Raw genomic sequence first — 10,387 nt, forward strand, 5'->3', positions numbered from 1 at the left:
CCACATCCCTGCAGGGGCTCCCAGATAACCTGGCTTCATTCTCTGAAAACTCACCTCTCTCTCTCTCTCTCTCTCTCTCTCTCTCTCCTCTCCTCCTCTCTCCTCTCGTCCTCTCTCTCTCTCTCTCTCTCTCTCTCTCTCTCCTGTATGTGTGTGTGTGTATGCATGCATGTATACATCCACATCCGTATAGAGGCCAGAGAGCAACATTAAGGGTCTTCCCTTACTATTCACCATCTTTTTACATTTACTTATTCATTTGTGGGTGTGTGGGTGACGCATGTGTAGGTCAAATGACAGTTTGTGGAGTCGGTTCTCTCTATCATAGGGGTCCCAGGGATCAAGTTCAGGTAATCATCAGACTTGTCAGCAGGCACCACCTCTGCCCACTGAGCCATCTTGTCTGTCATCCACATATTTCTGAGATGGGGTCCTTTAGAGGGAAGGAGAGATGAAGGCCCGGAGAAGGGGCCTTCTGGCAGGCTGCAAGGAAAACGCTCTGGCAAACTTCTGATGTCGAACCACAGAGTGCAAAAACATTCTGTTGTTAGCCAGCAGGGAGCCAAAAGTTGGAGAACTCAGAAACAGCCAGGAGCCGTTTACAAAACCAAAACTCATGGAAAACTCTGGATGAGTCAGCTGCCAGCTCGGGGTTTCCTGACAATTCAAGAGGAGACTCACCTACTTGGGCACATGATTTTTAAAAAACCTTTGTAATTAACTAAACTGCAACTCTAATGAACGTATAATCAAATCCATCCACACCTCCTGAGCCACTGAACAAACCCCCAGTGCCTGGGCCCAGGGTGTCCACACTGTGCCTTATGAGATTGTCGAGCAGCCCAGTCAACAGGCCTTTCTCTTTCTCAGAACATCGTTAATCCTTCTTGGTAGTGCATGGGATTTAAGTAAAGAAATTTAGTGATCCCTATCCAAAAGGGACCCTGGCTTCAAGACTGCTAAACCAGGAGCTTCAAGTAACATTCTCTAAGTCCTTCATCTTTTCTTTTTCTTTCCTGCTTGCTCTAGAAACAGCTTCTTCTCCTCCCATTAGAGGAGTCCTGGGAAGGAGGACTGACTAAAGTTTCTTTTTTTTGTTGTTTTTTTAAGGATTATTTTTTTTAAATGTGCCTATGGGGGAGGGGCTATGGATGTGAGGGCAGGTGTCCTAAAAAGCATGGATTGCCCTGAGCTAGCGTTACAGGGGCTGTAAACTGCCAGACACGGGTGCTGGGACCAAAGCTGGGTGCTCTGCAAGAGCAGAAAGTGCTCTTAACTCCTGAACGTCTCTCCAGGCCATCAGTTAAGGATTCTGAACCAAAAATGTGCCGATGTGGAAAAAAGGGTTTAATTTAAGCATTCTAGCACAGGGGGCAGAAAGGATGGTGGCTCGGTGGTTAAGAGCATGACTGTTCTTCCAAGGTCCTGAGCTCAACTCCCAACACCCACATCACAGCCGCTCCAGGGGAATCTGCCACCTCTGGTCTCTGTGGTCACCTGCCCTCAAGTGCACCCCACCACATACAGATAGACACACATACACACATTTAAAAATAATGCAAATAAGTGATAAATAACAGCTAAAAGAATTCTGGCATAGAATATGAGCCCCAGGGCTGGGGAGATGCATAAGTCAGTCGGTACTGTTCACGCTGTGCAAGTGTGGGAACCCGAGTTCTGTTTCCCAGCACCCACGTGCTCCCATGTAAAAGGCCAGGCACCGGGGTGTGAGCCTGTAAAGCTGCTGTGGAAAGGTGGAGAAGGGTAGCTTTTCAGTTGGTGTTCCATTTCATCTTAAAGATTTATTTAGTTTGTGTGTGTGTGTGTGTGTGTGTGTGTGCGTGCATGTGTGTGTGTGTGCGCACATGCAATATCATTTGTGTGCAGCTCCCCTCAGAGGCCAGAAAAAAAGGCATCAGACACTCTCGACCTGGAGTTGCTGATTAGCGTAAGACTCTTGATTCTGGGCACTGAACTCAGATCCTCCACAAGGTCAGCAAGCGTTCTTTTTGCTTTGTTTTGTTTTTCAAGACATTGTAGACCAGGCTGGCCTTAAAATCAGAGATCCACTAGCCTCTGCCTCCTGAGTGCTGGGATTAAAGGTGTGCGCCACCACGCCAGACCAGCAAGCACTATTAACCACTGAGCCATCTCATCAGTCACACACAAACACACACACACACACACACGCACGCACACACGCACGCACGCACACACACACACGCACGCACATTCATGTACACACAAAAACACACACAAATGCATAGGCTTATACTACTAAAAAGTTCAGGTGTGGCTAAGTGCAGGTGTTCCAAGAACTCCGGGACCCCAGTGCCGTCAGCCTGCATCCTGCCTTCTGGGGTCCAGCAGAAAAGTGGAAGTGGCCAATGTAAGAAGGGGTCACCACCCAGAGCCAAGAGCATGTGTGTGATCTTCACGTCTCAATGGGATTTGGAGGTCAGGGAGGAATATCCAACTTATAGTGGACACTGAGGTGCAGTGAAGTTGCCTGAACCATATAATCCCTCACCTCACAAGTGCCGGAATAAGACGGCAGACTTCCCGTTGAGTGCTTCTATCTCCCTGCCTTCAACAAGCCCAGCTGGCTAAGTCTATTAGCTGAGCATCCCTCCACATGGGTGCCCATAATGGTCTTTCCCAGCCCGCAGAACCCCTACTCTTTGAGGCCCCACCCCAACTCCCAGACCCATGATGGGACTCCTAATGCTCTGTGGCATTGGGAAGGGAGGGGCGGCCAGGATGGTGCTAGAAGGCGTGGTCCTTGCCATAATCTCCCAAAGCCCCCAGCCTCAATGGGGACCTGAGTGGAGCAGGGGAGGGCCATGCCTGGGAGGCCCATTAGCCTTCAGCTAGGCTCCAGTGGACTCAGGTCTCCAGAGAGCAGGCGGGCATCCTTTCTGCCTTTATATCTGGAGCTCCTTCTCACACTTCTCAAAGGGAGCCAAGGTCCTTGAGGAGGGGCTCCCCCAAATCAAGGCTTCTATGAGGTTGGGAGCAATGGAGGCAGACAGGAGTATCCTTTCTTAGTGGAAGAGACACTGAGCCAGAAAAGCGCAGAAGCAGTTGAAACCCCCGGTCCAGGGGAGCTGTGGACGCCTCCAGGGACCAGAGCCGAGAAGAATCAGCACCTTTGCAGAAGCACAGAAGAACACATCCAGGAGCAGGTGAAGGGCTTGTTTCTTTTCTTTTCTTTTTGTTGTTATTGTTTGTTTTGTTTTTTTGTTTTTGAGACGGTTTCTCTGAGTAGCCCTGGCTGTCCTGGAACTCGCTCTGTAGACCAGGCTGGCCTTGAACTCAAAGATCCACCTGAAGGTTTGTTTCTTTTTACGGTCTTGGTGGAGGTGGGAGGCTACAGCTGTTCAAGACCCACTAGAATCAGTGAGAGCCTGGCTCTGCCAGGGCAGCTCAGGGACCCAGGCAGGTGTCTCAGCCTCGACAGTCGGGCTTTGAAAACTGGCTCAGGGGCGTGTGAAGTGAAACCAGAGGTAACCGCAGACCAAGGGCAAGGGCGGGAAGAGCAAGACACCAGGTTAAGGAAGAGACAGACCTGGAAGCCATGAACTCAGCCTGACACTGAGGCTGACGGACAGTCCTGCATCCTAATGCTCAACAGACAAAGAACAGGTGAAGGCAGAGCTAGCTGACCATGCTCTCCACCCCCCCGCCAGACCTCCTGCTCCCAACACACACACACACACACACACACACAGAGAGAGAGAGAGAGAGAGAGAGAGAGAGAGAGAGATTCCAATGTCAAAATGAACTCTAAACTCAGTCTCATTTTGGAGCATAAGGCTGGGAACAGAGAAAATACTGTTGTTTGTTTTGAGACAAGATTTCATATAGCCCAGGCTGGACTCAAATTCCAATGTAGCAGAGGATGACCTTGAATGTCTAATCCTCCTGATTCCACCTTCTAAGTGCTAGGATGACAGCTGGGAACCACCACACCCAGCTTTTGGAAGTCTGGCGTGGAACCCAAGACTTCGAGCATGTCAGACAAACACATTGCCCACCGAGCTACATGCCAGGCTCATTCCTTTCTTCTCACTTTTTTTTCTTTCTTCCTTTTTTCTCTTCTTTCTTTCCCTTCTCTTTGCTATTTTATTTTATTTTATTCTTTGAGACCAAGACTATGTAACCCAAACCTGGAACTCTGTTTTTGGTTATGAGCCCAGCCTTTAACAGCTGATCCATTTCTCTAGCCCGAAGCCTGGAACTCTATAAGAAGCCCACACTAGTCTAAACTAGTGATCCCCTGCCTCAGTCTTACAAGTTTTAGGATTTCAAGCATTCACTACCACTCCAGAGTGGTTCCAGAGCTTTCTGCATGTTGGCAATTGCTCTGCCAGTGAATCATGTCTTCAGCTCAAGAAAATGCTTTCAAAATTTATTTATTTGTTTGTTTGTTTGTTTATTATGGCCCAGAAAAATTTAAAACCAGACATATTTTTAGGGAAGATTCAACCATGATACCTCAGCCATATGGCTGCCTAAAAAAGACGTGAACAAGGCAGATACCAGTGGACATGCTAACGTGGGAAGGGGAAGTCTCTGGGGCCCCACCTCTAGACAAAGAACTACAGGCATCTAAGGGATACTGAGAGAGAAGAACACTTTCCCCAAGGGAGGAGCCCAAGTGTGTGACTATGTGTGTGTGAATGTGTGTGTGGTATGTGTAAGTGTGATGTGTGTGTGTGTGTGTGTAACAATAACAATTAGAGGGAGGCCAGAAAAAAAATCAGAAATATTTATTTGAAGCTCAACAGCTAAGGAATGGAGACAGAAGAACGACATGGCCCTCATATCTGAGGGGAAGTTCAGTGCTATCAGCTTGTCAGAGCCAAGGGACAGGGCAGCAGGGAGCATTCCCAGGTCAGAAGGACAAAAATCCCGGGGCATGGGTGGCACTTTCACGGCATAAGCAGTATCCTGTTCTTGCTGGAGTGTCTCCCGGAGGCATGTTTGCCCTCTGCTAGGAGGAGAGCAGCAGCTTGCCTGGGTCAGGGTGGTTCTCAGCTCTGTCTCAGATTCAAAGTTCTTAGAAGAACCCCAAAGTTAGCCTCGATGCCCCCCAAAAGCTGAGTGACCCATGGTTTCACAAGAGTCCAACAGGCACCCACAGGCCCTGACCAAGACCTAGGAAGGGAAGGCCGTTGAGGGTGGCTCTACCTACTCTCACATCCCCACTGTGCCTGCTGCTGTGCTCACTGGTGAGGGCACATTCTCCCCTCTCCCAAGCTCAGGGTGAACCTCCAGAAGTGCAGCTGGGTGGCCGTGACAAACGTGGCATTCTGCTTTTGCAGCATGTGCTCCCTGTGATTGCTGTGACAGTGACCACAAACCAATGGCTTCAGAGAGTCTGAGGCTGGGCAGTGGAGTGGCTCCAGGGTTAAGGGGCTTGCTGCACAGCGTGCTAGCTTAAGTTCAATCCCAGGATTTACATGGTCAGAGGAAAGAACAGACTTCAACACAGACCTGCTGAGGCATGTATAGTCAAGCACTTGTGTCTCTCTCTGTCTCTCTGTCTCTTTCTGTCTCTGTCTCTCTCTCTCACACACACACACACAAACACACACACATACACACATAATGTAATAAAAACAAGAAATTTAAGGTTATACTCAGCTGCATAAGGAGTTTGAGGCTAGCCTGGGCTACATGAGACCGTGTCTCAGAAACAAAACAAAAGCTTTCTGTGCTGGTCCAGGTCCAGGCTCCTCTATCAACAAAGCACCTTTCTTGGTACCACCTTGACATCCCTTCCATTTTCCTTGATAAAGAGAGTTCTAGGAAGGGCGGGAAGTCCCCCCACTTCTTGACCCTGACAACCCACATTTTGGAAGGAGAGAACCATCCCCTGGAAGTCTCATCTCTGACCCCCCAAATACATGACACCCCCCACAAGAAGAAAACAACTGAATGTAAAAGAAAATGTTTTATAAAGAGTTCTTGAAAAACAAACTTCTGGCAAAGTAAGAAAAAAACAAGCAAATAAAAAAATGGCAGAAAATTGTGGCTTTAAAAATCATGCATCACTGGTTGGTGGTGCACACCTTTGATCCCAACAGTTGGAAGGCAGAGGCAGGGGGATTCCTTTAAGTCTGAGGCCAGTCTGATTTATAGTAAATTCCAAACCATCCAAGGCTACATAATGAGAATGCATCTCAAAAATAAAACAGTGGGTGGGGCTGGAAAGATGGCTCTGCGGTTAAGACTGTGCCTGCTCTTGAATAGGACCTGAGAGTTCCCAGCACCCTCGACAGGGAGCTCACAACCTTTTGTAACTCCAGTGGCATTTGACAACCCTTTCTGGTCTTCATGAGCACCCACAGACATGTCTTACGCACACTCAGATTACACATAAGTAAAATAAACATGAAAAATAAATCTTAAAATGTCCTGAGACTATAGGAGAGTACTACAGCAAATTTTATACTGACAAGTGGGAACCCCGAGGGCAAGAGTATTTTTTTTTTTTTTTTTGGTTTTTCGAGACAGGGTTTCTCTGCAGCTTTAGAGCCTGTCCTGGAGCTAGCTCTTGTAGACCAGGCTGGTCTCGAACTCACAGAGATCCACCTGCCTCTGCCTCCCGAGTGCTGGGATTAAAGGCATGCGCCACCACTGCCCGGCAGCAAGAGTATTTTGATATTAACAAATGACACACTCTAAGCAATGGCTCTCAAGCAGAGATGATGCCTGAACAGTCCCAATACACGAACAATCGGATCTGGAGCTTCATTTTGGAGCTCTGAACGTCCAGTCCAACACACAGAAATGTCCAGATGGTTTTGCCTTCTGCCATGCCTTAAAAGAAAGCAGGTCTTGCAGGGCACAGACTGCTCTGGAGGCAGAGGAACAGCCACACCTCCAACCCATTTTTTAATTGCAATAACAACAGACAAAAGCAGAAGCAGGAGCACAGCAAGGGGCAATTTCATCCATGAGTGGAGACAAAGGTACCTGGAACAGGTCACGGTCAGGTGCAGAGACACATGCCTTCCCCAGAGACGGGGAGGTAGAAGCAGGAGAATCAGGATTCCTAAACTAGCTTGGGTTATATGATACCCTGTCTCAGAAAAAGAGAGAAAGAAAGAAAAAGAAAGAAAGAAAGAAAGAAAGAAAGAAAGAAAGAAAGAAAGAAAGAAAGAAAGATGAAAGCCATATCAAACTAGGAAAAGGGAGAGGATGAGGAAAAGGAGATGAAGAGGTGGCTGGAGAACGGTTCAATGGTCAAGAGCACTTGTTCTTGCAGAGGGCTGGGTTTGGTCCTCAGTGCCCACATGATAACTCACCATGATAACTTCAGTTCCGGTGGAGCCAATAGCCTTCTGGCCCCCAATGGCACTGCATTCATGTGATAAACTACATACACACAGGCAAAACACCCACATACATAAATGAAAATAACTTTTTGAAAAACAATGACACTACACTGGGTGTGATGTTATACAGTTTTAATGCCAGCACTTGGTAAGCTGAGGCAGGGGGATCAGAAATTCAAGCTCCTCCTCAGCTACACAAGGAGTTTGAGGCCAGCTTGGGTTACATGAGACCCTGTCTCAACAAAAGAAAAACACTCGGGCGGGGAGGGAGCAGAACCTGAGAAGGAGTGTATTTAGCAGGCAGGCGAGTGTCTGTCTGGTCCTTTGCCGGATTCAGCCACAGTGGGAGCCTGGGGATGCCTGAAGGAAAATTTCAGCATCCCCACAGGTCCAACGATCTAGCAACTCAGAATTTAACCCAGGTCCCTTTTCCTTCTTTATGAATGAACCACATTAGCAACAGCAGCCGGGCCTCAGGTCTGACCTTCAGCCCCACCATGGACTCTGTGACCTGGGTCTACTTTTCGGTGACATTTCTTGCCATGGTTACCTGTGTTTTGGGCATGGCAGGCAACAGCATGGTGATTTGGCTGCTGAGCTTCCGTGTGCAGAGGTCCCCCTTCTGTGTGTACGTTCTCAACCTGGCGGTGGCTGACCTCCTCTTCCTGTTCTGCATGGCGTCCATGCTCGGCCTGGAAACAGGGCTCCTGCTCCCAGACAGCACCTCCACCAAAATCTACGAGGGGATGAGGAGAATCAAGTACTTTGCCTACACTGCCGGCCTGAGTTTGCTGACGGCCATCAGCACCCAGCGCTGCCTCTCTGTGCTCTTCCCCATCTGGTATAAGTGCCACCAGCCCCGGCACCTGTCAGCGGCAGTGTGTGGCGTGCTCTGGGTACTGGCCCTGTTGATGAACTTCCTGGCTTCATTCTTCTGCGTCCAGTTCTGGCATCCCAATAAGGAGCTGTGCTACATGACGGACATGGTCGTCAGTAGTGTTATCCTAGGGATTTTCATGCCCATCATGATCCTGTCCAGCACCATACTCCTCATCCGGGTACGGAAGAACACCCTGCTGCGGAGACGGCGGCCCCGTCGGCTGTTTGTGGTCATCCTGGCTTCTGTCTTGGTGTTCCTCACCTGCTCGCTGCCCCTGGGTTTCTATTGGTTCTTTCTCTACTGGGAGGAGCTGTCACAGAATGTGGTCTCCCTGTATATCTGCTTGTCACGCTTCTCTTCGTGCTTGAGCAGCAGCGCCAACCCAGTCATCTACTTCCTTGTGGGCAGCCAGAAGAGCCACAGGCTGCAGGACTCCCTGGGTGCTGTGCTGGGGCGGGCGCTTCGGGATGAACCTGAGCCAGAGGGCAGGGAAACACCGTCCATGTGCACCAATGATGAAGTCTGAAGGCAGCCCACCTAAGGCCTCCCTGCCAGCCCCTCCCAGCCCTTTCCCTATGAGTATCCCGCTGGCCTTCAGTGGGTGGTCCAAAAGGTCTTGCTGCTCACCCTTTGGGGTCACTTTCCTCTCTGCCAAAGGGCTCACCACTGTCACCTTGTGTTCCTAATCGAAAATGGAAGATGAGACAACATTTCTTTCCATTTCACCTGTTTAGACACAAATCCTAGCTTTAGGTTCCATCTTGTGCAAGGTTGTCTGGGAAATAGGGTCTCCAGGTGGAGACAGCCGCTCGTGTGGGTGGAAAAGGTCAATCCTAGCCACCTTATCTTTTTGAGATGGCATTAATCCTACTTTGAGTTCAGTTGTCGAGAGAAATTCCCTGACAAAAAGCAAGACGGGGAGAAACAGTTTATTTGACTTACAACTGCAGATCACAACCCTTCATTTCAGGGAAATTAAAGCAAGAATTAAAGCAGATAGGGATGTAATGTCAAGAGGAAAAAAAGAAAGGAGAGAGAGAAAGAGAGAGAGAGAGCAAATGCATTTATCCATCCCTGCTTGCTTACTCTCAACTAGCTTTTTTTCTCTCTTAGTCTGTCCAGAATTCTCTGCCTAGGGAATGGTGTTGCCCACAGTGGGCTGGGTCTTCCTGTGTCAATCAACAATCAAGACTATCCCTCAGAGACATGCCCACACTCTAACTTGATCTAGGTAATTCTTCACTGAGGCTTTCTCCCTAAGTGATTCTAGGTTGTGTTGGGTGGACAGTTAAAGCTAAACAACACAGCACCTTGGACTTGGGAGTATACTGGTGACATCACTCCATGCTCAAAGCTCTAGCTCTGATGCACTTGTCATTGAGTGTGCCTGCAGCATATTGTGTGACTTTTCCTGGGGTGACATAGACACACATCTCCACATCCCAGACAGGGCACTGATGACAGACCAAGGAACAACCCCATCCAATCCCAGTCTGATGATCCAGTGAGTTATTGGCTCACAGAAGTGTGGATCAGAGGTTACTGATAGAAATCAGTAACATCTCTGAAAAGTCCCACCCTAGCATGGATGACAGTTCCCAGAGGCTGTGCAAATGGAGGGTTCCCTTACTAACCATCTACCCTCCTCAAGCTAGCATCTCCCCAAACCAAGAGCAGCTGGAGTGGGGTTATCTCCAGTGGAGGGGAGGCATAGGAGGAGGGGGAGGAGTCTCAGACTCTTTCACCCTCTTTTCTTGAGAGGACCCCCACAGGCTTCTTCATGAAGTTCTCTGAGGGAGCTTACAACTGCTTGGTCACGGTGGCAATGGTTGTGACTGATACTCAGAGAACAGAACTCCACGGGTCGGCCAGCTGTGTCACCGTCTCTGACCCACGTCTCACTGCCCTCATCCCCCACTTGACCCCTGGCCCACCCGCAGGCTCTGACTTGACCTGTGGTGTCCTCTTGGATTCCTAGTTCCCTGACTGGCCCATAGGCTTTTCCCCAAGATGTCTGCACAGGTTGGCAATGAAGCAGCAAAGGGCAGAAACCTGGCAGTCAGAGGCTGGGAGGAAAGAGAGAGGGACAAGATGGGAAAAGGTTGCTGAACAGACAAAGCTCTGCAGGAGGCAGGCACAGCAGGGAGCCCGAGTCAATAGG

The 10,387-nt window shown here is 49.2% G+C and overlaps 1 protein-coding gene across 1 annotated transcript; it reads left to right on the top strand.

Annotated features, from left to right (window-relative positions):
• The first annotated feature begins 7,789 nt into the window (after window positions 1-7,789).
• Window positions 7,790-8,752, top strand: Mrgprd (MAS related GPR family member D). Its single transcript, XM_038318437.1, has one exon. It carries the CDS (start codon window positions 7,790-7,792, stop codon window positions 8,750-8,752), a length of 963 nt encoding a protein of 320 aa, XP_038174365.1.
• The last annotated feature ends 1,635 nt before the right edge of the window (window positions 8,753-10,387 follow it).

The sequence above is a fragment of the Arvicola amphibius genome, chromosome 1 (assembly GCF_903992535.2).
Source record: "Arvicola amphibius chromosome 1, mArvAmp1.2, whole genome shotgun sequence".
Taxonomy (NCBI): Eukaryota; Metazoa; Chordata; class Mammalia; order Rodentia; family Cricetidae; genus Arvicola; species Arvicola amphibius.